The sequence below is a fragment of the Eleutherodactylus coqui genome, chromosome 2 (genome assembly GCF_035609145.1).
Source record: "Eleutherodactylus coqui strain aEleCoq1 chromosome 2, aEleCoq1.hap1, whole genome shotgun sequence".
NCBI classification, from domain to species: Eukaryota; Metazoa; Chordata; class Amphibia; order Anura; family Eleutherodactylidae; genus Eleutherodactylus; species Eleutherodactylus coqui.
This window is the reverse complement of record NC_089838.1, coordinates 156075800-156095276: the sequence shown is the minus strand read 5'-3', so window position 1 is coordinate 156095276 and position 19477 is coordinate 156075800. Positions and strand designations below refer to the sequence as shown.

The 19477-nt window shown below is 40.0% G+C and overlaps 1 protein-coding gene across 1 annotated transcript in view; it reads left to right on the top strand.

Annotated features, from left to right (window-relative positions):
- Nucleotides 1–5861: 5861 nt before the first annotated feature.
- Nucleotides 5862–19477, top strand: part of WNT2 (Wnt family member 2) — an 83866-nt gene continuing 70250 nt past the window's right edge. The window contains exon 1 of the mRNA XM_066591815.1: nt 5862–5944. Within this exon, the coding sequence (XP_066447912.1) occupies nt 5862–5944 (83 nt within the window). The remainder of the gene's footprint in view (nt 5945–19477) is intronic.

Below are 19477 nucleotides of genomic sequence, written 5' to 3'. Positions count from 1 at the left end.
TATTAGGTAGACATTCTAAGGGGAAAATTCAAAGAGCACCGGTGGGCACCACAACATGTTTCTAACAGCAATATCTAGACACAGAGGATGTTTATTAAACGATTCAAATTGAAAAATTGTTTTGTTAATTTAATGAATATTTTCTCTTGGGTTGTCCAATATTGTAATGTGACATTATGAAGAGGAATAGCATATTAAAAGGCATTCATGTCTTGGTGCCATTGCCAAAAAGCTAGAAGTGTAGGTGCGGGTGACTGATGGGTTAGGACAAATATCTGATAAAGTTAAGTAAATGGAAAAACAGTAAATGTAGATGGATTAGTCTGAAAAGTAATGATACCAACCAATAAATTGATAAAACACAGGAATATGTGTATAATGCAATAGTGGTTAGCATAGTTGATGACAAAAGAAGGAAACTGAATACACTGAAAGTGATGCACACTTGCTATTTACAGTTTAGTAAAGGCTGACTGGGTTAATAATAGCTTCCTGTTGCCTTATTGGATTTATCATTCTGTAGAATTAAAGGGGTTGTCCCGCGCCGAAACGGGTTTTTTTTTTTTTCAAACCCCCCCTTCCTGTTCGGCGCGAGACAACCCCGATGCAGGGACCTAAGGAAAGCTTACCGGAGCGCTTACCTTAATCCCCGCGCTCCGGTGACTTCTATACTTACCGGTGAAGATGGCCGCCGGGATCCTCTACCTCCGTGGACCGCAGCTCTTCTGTGCGGTCCATTGCCGATTCCAGCCTCCTGATTGGCTGGAATCGGCACGTGACGGGGCGGAGCTACACGGAGCCCCATAGAGAACAGGAGAAGACCTGGACTGCGCAAGCGCGGCTAATTTGGCCATCGGAGGCCGAAAATTAGTCGGCACCATGGAGACGAGGACGCTAGCAACGGAGCAGGTAAGTATAAAACTTTTTATAACTTCTGTATGGCTCATAATTAATGCACAATGTACATTACAAAGTGCATTATTATGGCCATACAGAAGTGTATAGACCCACTTGCTGCCGCGGGACAACCCCTTTAAACCTTTTTAATTTAATATACAGATATAGTCTCCATAAAGAATTAAGTACCTTTGTGAATACAATACTTCAGTGATATTGCCTGTATTATAGCTCACCTCTGTACAGTTCTTGGTTTCACTGGAAACAATCCAGAAGATTATCAAAAACATATCCCAACATCTTATCTAAACTCCTATTAGGTAGGGGACAGATAAGGTGCCCATACACATTAAGATGAAAGTCTGCCATCTATATGATGTATATGGAATCTGCCCACTTTCCCAAGATGGCAGATGTTGGGGTAAAGAAGGATGGGGCATGTTGGATTTCATTATATTTGATCTTCTGCTCCCACAAGAGATAAGCTTCTGCCAGTCTCTGTTTTTACTTCCCTTCCCTGACAGCTATCTGAGGTGTTAGGGGAAAACAATTAAGCTGGCCAATCACATTACTGCATAGTCAGTGATTTTAATGGCCCTTTTACACGGGCCGATTATCATTCAGAATCGTTCAAGCTCCCGCAGGAATTTGGACGGTAATCGTCCCATGTAAAAGCATGTATCAACTGAATGACTGAACAAAAATTATTCAGTAGTTTGATTTGTGCATGCAGAAACTGAACGGCGAGCCGTTTATTGTAAACGGCAATCATTCACTTCTGAACGACTGTCTGTTTTTCCGTGAATGGAGGCAGGCAGGGGGAGAATGCTTCCTGGCCCGCTCCACCTCCATGCCAGCAGTACTTTGAGCGATGCCAGCGATACTCGCTCCTGTTTAACAGCATAGGACCGAGCCTCGCTGGGGCTCGCTGCTGGGCATCATTTGCTCGACAGCCCGTCCTGTCTAAATCGACCATAAGACTTCCTTATCCAAATCTCCAAAACAAGCCCTGTGCTTCCATTAAACTAGCAAGGATTGCTGGGAGATTTCACCTCTGAAGCCTGAAGAACTGTGATTTTAGATCTGGAGAAGAGGCTATAACTTTGTATCTGTACAAGTTAAATAATTCGATGCATTTTTTAAAGTTACTTAAAGGGGTTGTCCCACCAAAAGAATGTATCCCCTTTCTACAGGGTAGTGGACAACTAGTTGAATGCCAGGACCCCCAAAGATCATGAGCATGGGAGCCATGAAGGTCTCTTAATGAATGGAACCAATAGTCATGCATGTGCACCACCACTCCATTAATTTCAATGAGACTGCTAGAGATAGCAAAGTTTAAGCATTGCACTTGGCTGTCTCTAACAGACCTATTGAAATGAATGAAGCAGTGGTGTACATGCATGACCATCACTCCATTCGGAGACCTTCAAGACCCCATCTTCGTGATTTGTAGATTCCCAACGATCAACTAGTTATCCTCTATTCCATGGATAGGGGATAACTAATAGTGGGTCAGCTCCTTTAACTTTGTATTTAGAATTATTCTACATGTAAACTTTGAAATGTTGCTCAAGGAAGGAAATTCATTTTAATGTTTATGAAACCTACAGATTTATTTCACTGATGTCATCAGTATTCACTGTAGAACTGTAAGTCTTGTCTTCAAGGGCAGATTGCGAGAGGTCTGGGCCCCTAAGCATAAAGGGTCATGTATACCTTACCAACTACTGAAACAATGTTAGATGTGGATTGCATTCAAATGTGATTGTTCTCAGTAAAAGCCCATTTGCACTGGACGAATGTCGGGCAAACGATGCCCGATACTCGTCCCCTGCACATATCGCCCCCATGCTGTCACAGAGGAGCGAGTATCGCTGGTTCGCTCACAGAGCGGCCAGCAGGGGCTGGGTCAGCTGGAGGAGATTTTTTTCCTCGCTCTCCCCCACCCCTCTTCATTCGCTTAACACAGCGGCCGTTCAGTACTGAACAGCTGCTGTTTACACTGAACTATCATCGTTCAGGATTTGAAGCTGCATAAAATCCTGAACTACAATCGTTCAGTGTAAACAGCAGCTGTTCAATGCTGAACGGACACTGTGTTAAGTAAATGGAGAGGGTCGGGGGAGTGCGAGGAGCGAAATCTTCTCCAGACGCCCCACCCCCCTGCTGAGCGAGCCAGCAATGCTCGCTCCTGTGTAACAGCACGGGAACGAGTATGTGCGGGACTGAGTGTTGGGCATCGTTTGCCTGACATTTGTCCAGTGTAAATGGGCCTTAAGAGAAACCAAGTAATCTTGTAGATATGATACCCTTTATTGGCTAAGAAAATACATGATGTTATAGCGAGCTTTCGGACCTCTTCATGTTCCTTCCTCAGGCACATGGATTGGATTAACGCATTGCTGGTCAGATAATCCATTATTGGATAGTGAGAAGTGCAGCACACTAGCCTCCCATTTTCCATGTGTTCTGTGGGACCCCCCGAGGAGAAATGTAGGTTTTGTTCTAAGGATATGCCATCAGTTTTCATGATTTGTTTAAGGAATGTTTTAGCTGCAGAAGGAGCTGCCATGGCCCCTTGGGAACTGCCCAATTGGTCAGTCTTGTGTGTATTTTATTTGATAAGTGGGAATACTCTCTTTATTACCGTTTAGGTCACATTCACATCCTCGTTCGGTCTTCAGTTGGGTTTGCAATGCAATCAAACGGTGCCGAATGGACCCTATTGACTTATAGTAGGGTCCATCTGGCTTGTGTTATGCCCTCTGGGATTTTCTTTGATGGAGTAGTCCAATGTTGCGCTATTTCGTCCAGGATTTTATGCCGAATCTGCCCCGGAGGTTTCAAATGGAGCCTTCAACACAGCTGTAAATATAGCCTTAAGCGCAAGCTGTAAATCAATTAATCTTCAATATATTTGTTTTCTACAAGTTGATGTATCTTTTTTCGATGTATCTAATGTGTAGTGTGAAAAAGTGCTTTGCAGAATAAGGTGCCTATAAAAAGAGCAATATCCTCCGTATAATAAATCCTATAGCTTTTTTCCCATTAATATTAGTATGACGCTACTTTAATATCACAATGCGTAAGCATACGTGTAAAATATCGTGGTAAGATGTTAAGAACGGGAAGTTAAGAAAACATACCAATGGAAAATTTATAGCGCTTTTGCTTGCTACAGGAACAAATGAGGTTCTCAAATAAGCCCTTGTATAAACCTACTGACTTATTTTACATATTTTTCAATTTTGCTAAAGTACGTGCTAAATCTGTTTTATGAATTTCAGTTGTTGAACCTGGTCGACAAAAAAAGGTGTAAATGAAAGTCAAACTCTTTCATTAATGTCCGTGTAGCATCAACCACGTAGTGAAACCTACCTTCCAGAAGAAATACCGAGATGGACACTCGCTATAAGTTTTTATGAACTCCTCCAGTGCATGCTTAAATTTCAAAGAAGCGATCAGCCTCTGTGCTGGTAAAGTATTATTATAAAGTCACGCCTGTCTTTTCTGTATGTATGTGCATAGAATACTGGAGGAGTTAATTCAATGGGATGGGTAAGGTAAATCTTAAACGTAAGCTACTTTGTCTAGGGCACTGGATATAATTCTGGGACAATGGAATGAATACAAGGATCGTAAAATGCAAAAAATAGGTTACCCCCAGAATATGTAAACCTTTATTTATTTCACTAAATTCACTTTGATATACTCTATGCACAATATATCTACTAATGAAGATCTGTGATGAGAATCTATAATAAATCCGCATTGTACTTGTCAGAAAATCATATACAGCTTGCAAGTCTCCAGTTATGTGTTTACACTATGGGGATGTTTAACCCAATGCTTCATGTCTCCCTTTACCATCTATTTCTGTAACACCTATTATCTCATGTTTTGGACCTTGAAGCGCCTTTCCTTTTAATCTATGTTCATCACGTAAGTCATTCATTTTTCCTTATCTTCTCTGATTTTTTTTTTTTTAAAGACCCATTGAATTCTGTATTTGATTTTGAAACAAACTGTTCCATAGATCACAGTGTGAGGCGTACGTTTAACGGACAGTTTGCTAATATTGAATGGTAAGGCTTTATGTATGTTTTTGCAGCATCTCATGTTAAATGTTAGCTTGCATCTTATTCTTATGTTCACTCGAGTACTTTGCATTAATATATGACCATGATGAATATCTAGCAGTGCCCAGAAACAAGAACATGATCTCCGAGTCCTAGCAATGTTACCAACGATCTTGAATGTAATTAGTCGTACTTGGCTCTGCGGTATAAAAGTAGTGCACTTTAATTACAATACGGTATTGCACCTTGTTTTTCTGTCACTTTGACACAAGCAGGAATGTGAACAGTGAAAACGCAGCTTAGGATACATTGCCAGCTTTTACATTACAGTTTGAAGAAGGGGGACACATGGATCATATTAATATAGTATTTTCATACACTTCAGATCCTGTTTGGGTTTCAGGTTGCTGAGAGGTGACTTCAGGGTTTAATTGTCAATCATAGGTGTTCTTTGTAGTCCCCCCCCCCCCCCCCCCCTTCTCTAACCCTTCTTGTCTTTTGACATCATTCCATCCATCAGTGTTATACACCCACCCATTCTGCAGGCAACGTCCATCAGCTCCAGAACGGTACTTCCACTGCTCAGGAGAGATGAAATAAGCTTACCTCTCCTTCTCTTCTCCACTAACCATTTAATTCTGAGACAGAGCTGAAGTCATTTGAGAATGTTCCAAGTCTTTTTTTTTTTTTTTTTTACCATAGTTTTTAATTTCATATCACAGTAGCTGATCATAGACTGACAAAGAACTGTAGGCTTCGGATACATTTTGGCTTATTTCATATGTTTAATGCTGAAATAGTAACCTTTTTAACCTTTTTTCCCTCCTCGTCTCTCATGGGATTTTCTATGCTGATATTGATATGCAGTGAGGGATTTTTAATATGAGCACCTTGTTCCTGGACATCTGGTTTGTTGCTCCTGTCATCTTGCTGTTTGTGACACCTGAAGCAACTACTTCATGGTGGTAAGTCGTAGTTCTGTTGTTACCTGATTCTTTCCACGATATGGTAGTATAATTAGTAAAGGGAATGTGCTATGGCTTAAGGGGATGTTTAATTTTTTTTATCCCATTGACTTCATTATAGGACATTGGAAACAGAAGGTATTTTATAGTATGTACTATGAAAGTGTGATCCATGTACTGGCTGACTTTATCTGGAAACACACTAGTTAACTTGGTTTCATAGCAGCTGTATGTCTAATTTCTACCTTATGGTAATAAAATGTTCAGATGTAATCCTATTCATCTTTGGGTTGGGGGTGAAGTTTCTTGTAATATACTTGCGAGCTTTATGGTGGATGATGTTTTTTGTAAATTATATTTTACACCTATTGAACACACACATTACTTGTCCCTTCAAGTATGTACTTTCTTTTGGCATGTATACAACCCGAGCAGTATGATTTATCTGGCTCAGTAAGGTGAAATCTGGAATATGCAGCATAGCTCAGCATATTAATGATGGTTTTGTCTAAAACAGTGCTATAATCATCTCTTACAGCTGATGTCTATACTTAAGTTTTCCAATGCTAATGAAATAAACACTTCACAACTGGTTTTACAACCGTGCTGTCACTGGTCAGCAGATGTTATCATGCTATATATGCCTAGTTAACTAAATTGCTCTATATACTGAAAGGGTCGAGTTGGTTTGAGCAGTCGCACACATTGCTAGAAAATGATGAATCATTTTTCCTAATTTTACTCCCCAACATGAACTGTCACCATATTTCCACTGCATAAACATAATAGGCACACTCCTGTACTTTTTGCATGCTAACCAATGTATACGGACATTCAATGATAATTTACTGTTTAAGTTTGAGGAATAATGTTATTTGTCCTTCTAAATAGTCTATGGTTGGCAGGAAACGAAGTTGGTAAGTAATTGCATTGCGTACAAGATTTATACTGGTATTTTGTATCTATATATGAAGTAACACCATACAGACCAATATATTGCTTTGGTTAATAACTTAGCAGTTGAAAGCTGATTATTAACTAATTGATGTTAATAATGTGTACATGCTTTGTATAGAGTATGTTATAGATGTGGTTAATAAACGGAGACGTTTAATAAACCGGGTGTATGTAAAAAATAAGAGAACAGATTACATACAGTCCAAGATAGGCAGGACCCCACACTCAGAAATTCTTCTTTTAGATGAACTTGTAAGGCAGTGTATTTGACTTTTAAGGTGCCTTTCTAAACTTTCTTAGCTAATAGGGAACATCTGGGCACAGATGATGTAATCTTTTTTTTTTCTTCTTTTTTAAGACTTGTATATAATAATATCCATCTACAGTGGACACCGCATACAGATTTTTTACTTATTTTTTGCTTACCTTTTTCAGTTTATTATTTTTTTTTAATCCACCTTCACTCTCTTTGCTGTCATTGGACGTGAGAATGAGAAAAAAAGGTGTGTTGGACAACGCTTCGGGGAATGCACAGTGTTGTGTATTGTTAGGAATTGACTTTAAAAAAGTATGTCCCTCACTCCGAGAGTTCTTTTAATTAATGGTCACATGTGTGCATCAATCCAACACGGAGATCAACGTATCTGCAGTTGTTTATTGAAGTGTTCAGATACAGATAAATATAAAGTGTAGATATGCAGGTGAACAGACTATCGGTTGGCAACGCATTTCGGGGGTCTCCCTTTCTCAAGCCCTATGATTAGCTCCCCACAAACTCACCTCTATATTTGTAGTCTGTCTGGTTGCCCAGCCAACCGCCCCACTAGTTGATCGTGTTGTTGCATCACTAGAGGTCTTCCCTCTTCACCCAATACCCTCAACTTGTGTTCCACATTGGCACTTCATACATTGCGAGTTAGATTTTGCTATAATATGATATCTAGCGGTGGGTTTGTATTATTGTAGTGATACTGCTGAGAGTGAAATTTACCGGTGGATTACAAAAACAGGGGGTACTGGGAGACATAGGAATCACATTATTCCTATAGATTTCATACTCAACGTCTGTACAGAAAATCTGGTCTCTGGATATACATAAAAGAAATGTGAAAAAAAAACCTGTAATATAAATAGTAGGTGATAATGCTGTTACAAGATTAACATGATTAGTCGGATATTTTAAGTATACAGGTAATGACAGACTGACTTAAGATTGCACTCTGTTTCTAGACATATGCAACTAAACCTAAAATATGGAACAAATTTAATAGATAGACATAAAAATAGATGTAAAATATGTGATTTGAAAACATACAATATATATGTGTGTGTATGTGAAATATATTTGTTACTACGAGTACTGTATGCTGGACTTGAGGTGACTGATTAGCAAAAATATGCATGATGGTCAGCCACTTATAGAACTCTTGGTGCAGTAAGGAAATGACCCCTAAATAGCCGGCACAGTTGTTTTGGCACTGGTTGTGTCCAATACATCAAATTGTGAAAAATATACATTTTTGAAAATACGCATCAATCACCCTAGGATCTGTCATTATGGACGATATATCAATGATATCCTTATTATCTGGGAGAGATCTGTATTAGAGTTAAAAAACTCTATTAGTGAACTGAATAAGAAAGATTAGGGCTTACAATTCAATGGCAACATAAATGTAAAAAAAACATATTTTAGACCTGCACATTTTTAAGGAACACACGTAAATGTTTACAAAAACACATTAGAAGAAATTGTACCACCAAGGAGAGCTTTAACAAACGGGCAGAATTAGCACAACCGTTTCTTCAGAAGGAATACCCGAAAACACTGGTAGAGGCAGCAAACATTAGGGCGGGTTAGATCAAAAGAAGAGAAAGAACAACACAGATTCAGTAAGTGAATTTGACCCGTTGTTTATCTCTAGATACACTACTCAACACATATCTAGTAGGAAGATCATAAGTGCACACTGGAATATATTACACATGGACACCATTTTGGGGGAGGTAATTCCCAACAAACCAACTGTGGTTTTTCAAAAAAACACATAACGCTAAAACATTTAAGCCCCTCTTGCACCAAACGTAAGCATGTAGGGTCCAAAATACACTGTAAAAGATACCAAATGGATCATACAAATGTGGAGTCCCCAATGTAAATCTTGTTCAATCCTCTCCGACGGAAGGACTGAAATTCCATTAATGGGGGAGACCGAGCCGTACTGATTAAAACACCATTTAAACTGTGGCACCAAATATCTAGTTTCTCTCTTAGAATGCCCTTGTGGACATAAGTATGTTTGGGAGACCACCAACACACTAAGAACTCATATGAATCACCACTGCTTTAATATTCTGAACAGAATTCAGAATCACAATCTATCAAGATATTTCCTTCAATGCCACAATAAAGATTCTTCACTTTTAAGTCTTACCCCAATTCAGCATATACCAGATTACAAGTTTCATAGATTGTGACAGAAGGAAATGTTTTGGATCTTTTAAGCTGGATTCCCTACAGCCGAAAGCCCTGAATGAGGTATTGTAACATATCTAATACATCCCAATGGTTAAAAGAGATGGTGACTCACTAATAGAAAGTTACACCTTCATAATAAGTAAGCTGGTCTGTTAAATGGTTTTCTTGAAGTTTTAAGTATCTCCCCCCCCCTTATTTTATCTTACAAATAATCAGATAAATGGTGTTCAGAACTGGTTGTTGTTGAAACCCATTTATAAGGATGCACTTGTTTAGATATATGTGCATACATGTATGTCTACATATCTGCTTGTGTATATATATCTCATGTATGTATTTGTATATTTTCGTGATTTTACAGTTTGATATATTGCACACAGCCAATGCCAAAATAATTGTGCAGGTTGTTTGTGTCATATCCTTACTGAACCGAATGGTTAAATAAGCCTGATGGCTCAGTCAGACTTGTAACTACAACGGGTTCTATAATGAGTGGTCTACGTTCTCATACATGTTTTTACTAATTTAGTTGTTTAGCTCTTCAAGTCCAGCATACAATACCAGTAAGTAGATGCAGAGATAGTGTCCACAAGCCTTTATTGAATGAAGTGCTACATAAAAACCGTCAAACGTCTACACAGGACGCGTTTCCACTCCGTAAGGAGTCTTGATCACCTGATTATGGGGGTTACATCACTCCCTTAAATATTTGAATAATTAAAACCAATTAAAAACAATACAAAACAGCTGACTGATTTAATTCCACATGAACGTAAACCCAGATTTTAATACAGCAAACATGTTCTAAACTAATTCTGCATATAGTATAATATGATATAGCATAATTCATATAGCATAATATTACCTGTATGCCGCAACTGGACGGAGCGGTTGAAGCAGTTTGAAGGAGATCTCAAGCTGATGTATAATCTTTCCAAAGGAGGAGACACCTAGGCAGTGGATGAGCAAAAACCTTTTTAATACATACAATACCAGTAGTGGCAAAAAGCTCTACGATTATTTATTTTACATACACACACGTATATTGTATGATTTTAATCACCTATTTTACCTCTATTTTTATGTCTATCTTTTAAACCCTTAGTGACGGCCCTAGCTAAGTGGAATTTAATTCTCAGGGACATAAAAACATGCATCCCTTGAGGATTAAAGCAACGTGGGCTGCGGACGTGACAGTTCCATGCTGTCGGTTCCCGAAGCTAGCTGACAACATGGAGCTGTCATGGGGGGCCACGGAGAGCACCCTCCTTCCTGGCAATGCAATCTGCATTATTCAATGGATAATGCCAATCGCATTAAAGTCAATAAAAAGTTAAATAAAGTTAAAGATTCAGCTGCCCTCATTGGTCAGATTCAAGAGGGCAGCTGAGCGTACTCACCCCCATACTTCGTGATGTCCCGCAGCGATCTAGTCCTCCAGGACCTGACGCCAGTCCTCTATGCCCAGGCGTCATTACGTCAGCTGCGTGCGCAGAAAGCCGGGAGCCCAGGAAAAATTTATCAGTAAGGGGAGATGAAATTACATGACTAAGGTCCCTGGATTTGTCCAAAATGGGATCTTTATCCGCGGACCTTACCCTGGCTTCTGCGCATGCTCTCTTCAGCAAAATGGCAGATGCATGCGCAAACATCGAGGATTGCCCAGGAAATTTTAAATCTCCCTGATCCTGACTACCAAAGGTAGCCAAGAGCATGGAGAGTTCACAGGAGACCGCGGTAAGCGGTTCTTGGGACACGTGGTTGCTGTTATCCAATTGATAATGCCGATCGCGTAAAAGTGAAAAAAAAGTTGAAGTTTCATCTCCCCTCACTGATGCGATCGGTGAGAAGAAATGAAACTTCTTACCGGAGGTCTCCATATTTAAACGCTGACACGATCCTCCCTACGGACCTTCCCCAGCTTCTGCGCATGCGCCCGTCGGCAAAATGCCAGACACATGCGCCGGAGCCGAGGAGGGCCCAGGAAATTTAAAAACTCCTTACTCCCGGTGACCAAAAGTCACTGAGAGCCTGGAGCAGTGACAGGTGACGTCGTTGAGCGGTCCCCGGTCACGTGATAAAAAGGTAGCGATCTACCTTAGGCCGGTCTCATATGACCAGATAGGAATTGCGGATTCCGCATACGTTTGATCTGCTGTAATACGCGGATCAATAAAATGCGTTGGATTATACAATTCAGCTCACATTAGCTGGTAGGAATTACATAATCCACTCGCAGAAATCAGAATGCAGCATGTTCTATTCTACCGCGGATATCCGCAACATAGAGCCTATTGTGCTCTATGGTCGCAGATATACCCGCATCCCATACGTAACTACATTATGTTCAGGCTGCAGGTACCTGCATCATTGCTAAGCGACGGCATGGGAAGTACAAACAAAAAGAGGTGTACTGCGCATGACCGCCTGTGTGAGTACGCCGGGCTCACAGCTGGGATCCGCTGTGGGCCTCCACAAGTGGCTTCCTCATATGGCCGTGTTGAACGCGGCGTTATTCAGATCACTACCTGTATTACGTAATTTACAAGAAGCCCTGGGAAGGCTCGCCTTCCTGCCGTTCCAGGAGCAGCTTGTTGAAGGCCTTCTGTGTGAGACCACTGCACCTCAGCAAGCTTACGAAGCCACTTTTTACGCCCCATCCCTGCCGCTGAGGCCAAGAAACACCCCCTAAAAAGCATGGGAGGAGGAGGTATACCCGGTTTAATTGTCCCATGTGCCCATCCAACCAGGCCCCCGTAATTACCTCTGTCTTTGGACATTACCACACAGTTTACATTATTACTTTAATCTAAAATTTAGGGAACACCAAAAGGGGTGGGTGGGGGAGGGATTATTTTTAGGGAGTCAATTTTGTTTTCTACACAAGTGAGCAATGGGGCCTAGAATTTATTCAGTTGTGCCCTGAAATCGAATGGGTGTTCCCTCAATTATAGACCGAGCCATGTGTCCTATAAGTAGATTGAGGCTACAGAAAAAACAGGGCTATCCATTTTGGGCTGAAAGTCTTCATTCATATGTAGCCTGTACAAAAAAACTGTTTTTAAAATGACACAATTGCCAAAAAATGAAAATCATAATTTTTTCCCAACTGCTTTGCTTTGATTCATTCATAAACTGTGGGGTCAAAATACACAGCACACCCCTAGATGAATTCGTTAAGGAATCTAGTTTTCAAAATGGGGTCATTTGTGGGGGTTAGCCATCGTTTTGGCTGCTCAAGGGCTCTACAAGTGGACAGTGGGGCCTAAAACATCTTTAAGCAAAATTTCTGTTCTGAAAGCCACAAGCTGCTCCTTTCAGTTTGGGCCCATTGTGTTTACAGACGTAATATTAGGGCCACAATGGGTATGTTTCTGAACACAGGACGAACTGGGGTATCCATTTTGGGGTGTAAATCCTCATTTTCATGTGCACTATAGAAAAAAAACCTGTCTTTAAAATGATGTATTTGCAAAAATATGAAATTTTATTTTTTCCCCTCTAAATTGCATTAACTCCTGAAAACGTGAATACATTAAGGGGTGTAGTTTTTAAAATGGGGTCATTTGTGGGGTATCTATCATTCTGACACACATGAACCTTTGCAATCTTGGCTTGGTGAAGGAAAACAAAATGTTCCTCAAAATGTTGAAAATCAATGTTAAATTTGTACGTCTCCTAAATGGTTAAGAAAAAAAAGAGTTTTTCAAATGTGCGCCTAGAATAAAGTAAACAGATCGAAATATATAGCTTATCAAAAATTTGTACAGTGTGTTTGCACATATTTGAAATATTGCAATTAAAATTGTGAAAAATTGACAATTTTTTCCAAATTTTCCCAATTTTGGTGCTTTTAATAAATATACACAAATTTTATCGGTCTATTTTTACCACCTAAATGAAGTACAATATGTGGTGAAAAAACAATGCCAGAATCACTTGGATATGCAGAACCTTTACGGAGTTATTCTATGTTAAAGTGACATGTTGGATTTCCAAAATTTGGCTCCGTCACTAAGGTGCAAACAGGCTTCGTCAGTAAGGGGTTAAATTTGTTTTAGATTTTAGATTAAGTTGCATATGTCTAGAAATCTTTTGTAACATAGAGTGCAATCTTAAGTCAGTCTGTTATTACCGGTAAAGTTAAAATATCAGCTAATCGTGTTAACCTTGTCACAGTATTATCACCTACTATTTACAATCTATTCCATGTTTTTTCACACGTCTTTTATGTATACCTAGAGACCAGATTTTCTGTACAGAAGTTGAATATGAAATCTTTCATAATTTGTTTTATAGGATAAACGGTGATTCTTGACTCTCCCAGCACCCCTGTTTTTGTAATCCACAGGTACATTTCACAAGGAGCAGTATCACTACAATAATACAAACCCACTGCTAGAGGTAGGTAATAGTAGAAATGCATTCCACTCACTATGTATGAAGCACCAATGTGGAACACAAGTTGAGGGTATTAGGTGAAAGGGGAAAACCTCTAGTGATGCAACACCATGATCAGCTGACTAGAGCGACAGCCGGGCAGTGGTTCACAAGCAACACTGGACCAGCCAATCAGAGCCTGCCAATCACAGCCATTCAGTCATGTCATTCACTGAATGGCTGTGAATGATCGAACGCCAGCTCTGATTGGCTGGTCCAGCGGCACTCGTGATCCAATCACAGCACTCGCTTGCTGGAGGGGGGCAATTCAAAGCCCTGTTAGTTAACAGGAAGAGAGTGCTGTCAGCGCAGATGATACAGCAGGCTGCCGCAGCGCTGGTGGCCTGCGTAATGGATCGGGATGCCGTCGGCTAGGTAACTATTGCTGTTTTTGTTTTTTTATCTAGTGTAGCTAGGGCTTATTTCTGGGGAGGGCTTATATTGCAATGGAAAATATGGGTAGGGCTTATTACAGGTAGGTCTTATTTTCAGGGAAACATAGTAGTAACCTGACAGGACTTGATAGTTTTGAAGCTATGTTATTTGTACATGCAACTGTTTTTGAACATATACAAACAATTATTCAGTTAATGTAGTATGCATTTTAAATGCAAATGATAATAAGAACAAATAAGAACATCTTCAGTCCTGATATACATCTCTGAAGACTGTAATGCTGAAAGAAGCTGGGACAGTGCATACAAGCTCACATAACAAATATATAATACTGACTTCCATCAACGCTATGCACATGCTGAACATTACTATAGGGTAACTACAGGACATTTCAAATCCAGCATAGGCGGGCCACAGAGCTAACAATTATTATTAAAGGGGTTATCAAGGTTTAAAAAACAAACAAACAGGGAAACAGCGCTATTCCTGACCATAGGTTGCATTTGGTATTACCATTCAGACCCATTCACTTGATAAATTAATGATTATAATTTAATCTGCAATGATTATAACTGTGGAATTGCAAAATGGGCAACTTTTGGGATAATCAAATGATATGACATACTTTAAGTACTATACACAGCTTAATTTTTTAGACCTTATTAAGTATATTAATTTAGAATGACCCAAAATGCATTCAGTGCTGATTTACAAAATGCATTGCACAACCAGTTCACTGATCTGTTCTCTACTATATAATTAAGTTTTATGTAAGAATATATTTTGTGGCTGTTGGTGGAAAATCAGACCTTTCAATAGTCGCTTTAATATCTGCTGACTTTTCTAGTAATCCAATTTTCCACACTCCGTCAGGCTCTGTGTATCATACACAAAATCATAATAATATTAATGTATTTTAGATATTTTCACCAATTGTAAAGCTGTCATCTTGAATTCACGTTAAAAGGTGCCTAAGTGGGCCATATAGACATACGGATACTTCAGTTGAAAATCTGCTATCTACTGTAAGTTATAGTTGCTAATTGTATTGGACACATAACGATTTTGCACAAGATTACCATGGCACCTGTGGCACACATCTGTAATCTGAGGAGGAGTAGGGACACTTTGTAAGTGCTTATTTTTGTTCTGCTTTTAAAGAATCATTAAAAATAAATTCTGTCCCATTGGAAGTGTATTTGTGGACCTGTGCCTTACTCAAGTCTGCCAGAGAGGTTGAGGAATAGTAAGAAGCAAAATAGTGCCTGTAAACATGTTGTAATGGATCTGTTATCCTGGGTTCTTCTTAATTGTGCATCACTTTAAAGGAAACTCGTTAGGTCCTTTATGCTGCATTCTACTAAGACATCATATTGCAGTGTCAGACCCTTTGATTTTAGTGGTCTATCACCTAGGAGTTAATGTGAAGCAGTTTTTGAGAGCTTACATGTTGAACTGTGCAACATATGGCCCGCTCTGCATTAAGGAGTCCAATGATATGCACACTATTTTCACTATTATGCAGAAACCTGTTTTGATTACTATTTCATTGTATGCATATTACCATAGGTTGGTGAATTCCAAAGTTTGCCTTCTGTCCAGTAACAATAGGCAGCAAACAAAGCTGTAAAGGCCCATTTACACGGAGCGATGATCGCTCAAAAAAAACGCGCGTCCATCGAGCACTTTTCGGGCACTGCTAGCGGATCGTTAAACTCAGTCCAACCCAAAAATCGTCCTTCAGCCTTATCAGCAGTTCTCCACTGGGAGTGCTGATAGTATTGTTTCCCTGTGGAGAACAAAGGATCTGAGCGCAGATAAGAGCCCAGTCTATTAACTGCTTTCAGCTAAGGCTTCATTTGCACACTTAATTGCTCTTAAGTAGCTGAGTAGCTACTTAATAGTTTATGTAAAATGATCGCTCAAAGCTGTCACTCAAACTGTCGCTCCGTATAAATGAGTCTTAACATTTCTTTACTCCGCAGCAGTTTCATTGTGTAGGTGTGGTAACCAAGTGAGATGTCGATATATGTTCATGGACAGATTGGGCAGGCTGTAGATTTCTTTATACTGTATGTTTTTACACTACCGTCTGCTGCTGCCCATACCAACCAATCACAGAATTCATTTTTCAAGAGCACTGAGACAGATGAAAGGTATGCTGTGATTGGTTGCTAGAGCCAATACAGGAGTTTCCATTTGACAATTTCATAAATCTTCCCCTATGTCTATCGCACCATCACACCTCTCATCGAAGTGGACTGTACCCATGTAATCAGGATGTGACTGCCAAACAGGTGCCACAAATGTATTCAGTTGAACAGCGTGTTTATTGTTTAGGAATACTGGTGAATGGGTTCATTTAAACAATGCCAAAGGCCATTTCAGAGTAAGGGCTCCTGCCGACAGACAGATATTTGCTGCGGAATCCGCGGCGGGGGTCTGCACCATGGATCCGCAGCAAATAGCACCCATAGCATGCTATGGGAAATGGATTATGGCTCGCCGTGTGGACCATCCACAGTACAGATTAAAACTCAAAGGAGCAGGTACGCGCGGTCGCCGCTACTGGCAGAGATGGATTCTGCTGCTGGATTTTCCATGCAGAATCCAGCTATGCAGTGTGCAGTCGCCCTATATATTGTAAAGGAAGTGTACCAAGAAAATGCTGTATTCACAGAGGTCAAAAAAGTGCGGTGAAGGCGGGCATCGCCAAGAAAATCCTCAAGAAGACTTGGGCATTCCTTATTCCACATGTTAAACAGCTGCTAAAAAAAGTGAAGCTGCCCCCTTATCTTCTGCTCATAGTCCAAGAGATGCTTCGAGTGGATTTTGAGAAACATGTTAAATATTGTTTATGGTTGATGTCCTCAGAGATGCAATACAGTCAGAGGTTGCTGCCATTACTGATGTCACATTAGCAGATGTCTTAACCAGTATGCAGACTCTCATATAAAAGTGCATGGATGCTGGAAGGGGCCATTTTCAGCATATGCTTCTGTGAAGCGCTGAGCTGGGAGCATTTTCATGTAACGAGAAGTCAGTGATAGTTTATATGCTGACTGAAAGTCAGCAATATCAACAAGTAAATGAATAGTGAGTTTTTTTGCATTTACACTGCATGATTACCGCTCAAAATCGTTTGTTTGAACTAATTTTGAGCGATAATCGTTACGGATAAATGTCCCATTATAATGACAGGTAACACCTTTATCAGAGAACTAAAGGTAGACCACATAGAATAACACTATTCACGGTAGATGATGGGGACAGCCCACCACCACCACCTTCCCCTTCCTGCACAGTGATCTCCTGTTCCTGAGTCTGCTGCAAATCATTGCCATTCATTGATCAATGCAGCTTTTCGGGCAAGAAGGCTTCTCCCATAATCATGTAAAGAAAAAAAAAACCCAAAACTTAGAAAATATGAACAAATGAGAAAAAGAGTGTTTCATTATAATGGTTTCATTAGAAGACACAAGTTGGACACTGTTGAGAAACCACACAAACGTACGGTACACCAGGGGCAGACTGACTCTTGAACTGACTCTTTAACCAGTGAGACGATGAGTGTCTTTTACCTTTCCCGTCTTTTCCATTTGCTGTAGACCTCCATGATTACTACTTCTAGCCACTACTTGTTTCTAAAAAGTTTGACATCTTTGGCTCCTCGCTTTTCCAGCTTCCTCCCGACCTTTTCCCAACTTACACAAATCCCCATAATTCCGATCACGGCTGTTAACATTTTAGGTGCCACAGTCAGATTCCTAGGCTTACAGCAGGATGGGGAAAAAAGTACAACATATTGCAGTGCTAAAATATTTTGTATAGGAGATCACAAGTTCAAATTCCCCATTGGGACAAAAATATAGCAAAAATAAGATTTTTTTAAATTAAAAAAAAGGTTAATTTATATATCAAAGCAAAAATACATATTTGGTATTGCCGTAGCTGTAAAAGTAGAATTCTTAAGGCCACTTTCATACAGATGTCAAAATCGCGTGATTTTCTAGCGATACGACAGTGCAACAAATCGCATGTATGTAAAGCCTGTCCTTTCCAATGGGCTCCTTCACATTAGCGATGTTTTGTGGGCTGCTATATTGTGAGAAAAAAAAAAGCACGGCATGCTCTATAAAGTCGAGATTTGCAATGTTTTGTAGCCCATCTTTCCCTATGGAGCCTTCCTTTGTGTTGCATCGCTTCACACAAAATTGCAGTTTTCATTCGGTGCAACTTTTACAATGGGAAGCTCTACCGGTTGTCCCTAAAATAAGCCTTAGCTGCATTAAAAAAAGCCTGTTAGGGAATGTAATGTATATATATATTTTTTAATGTAGCTAGGGCTTATACTTAAAGACGCACCCCACCCCCCAAAAATCCTGGCAAAAGAGCGCTACAAAGTTGCGGTGTCGCCGCAAGAAAACACAACAATATCCTTACAGCAATAATGCTGTCGCCCATGTGAAAAAGGCCTTAAAATAATGCATTATTTATCTCACAAAAACCATAAAACCCAAGTAAGTCCATAAAAACTACTTTAGTGTAAAATTTATTCTAAAAGCATGATAAAATTCACATGTTCACATTGCGAATGGATGCAAAATACTGACAAGATCGTTCAGGTATTGACCACTCTGGGTGGTCAGGATTTCGAATCGCATGTGGTAAATGCTGTGTGGAAACAGCCTTAGGCCAGGGTCAAACTACCGTAATTTTGCGTTCATAATATGGACATGTGTCTCTAACTTGACGGTAGATATCTTGACCTGAACTCCAAGCATAATAGAAATCTATGATGGTTGGAATTCATGTCAGCAATGAACAGACACCCGTATTACAGATGTAAAATAGTGTCCATAATACGGTAGTGTGTCTAATATAAATTGGTTGGGGTATCAAACAAGAACTTACCAATTAGCTGGTGCTACTAACTGACTGGGACACCTGGCTGTTCCTGACCATGACGTCCGCAGAGTGCTTCATCTCTGAAACTGCTGGATTAATAGGCTTTAGGATACCACTAGCAACACTCCTTTCTAGAACATTGCACAGACTATCATAGAATGGCAGAGTTGGAAGGGACCTCGAGGATCATCGGGTACAACCCTCTGCTCAGTGTAGGATTTACTGAATCATCCCAGACAGATATTTGTCCAGCCCTTGTTCGAACACTTCCATTGAAGGCGAACTCACCCCCTCCTGTGGTAACCTGTTCCACTCATTGATCACCCTCACTGTCAGAAGGTTTTTTTTCTAAT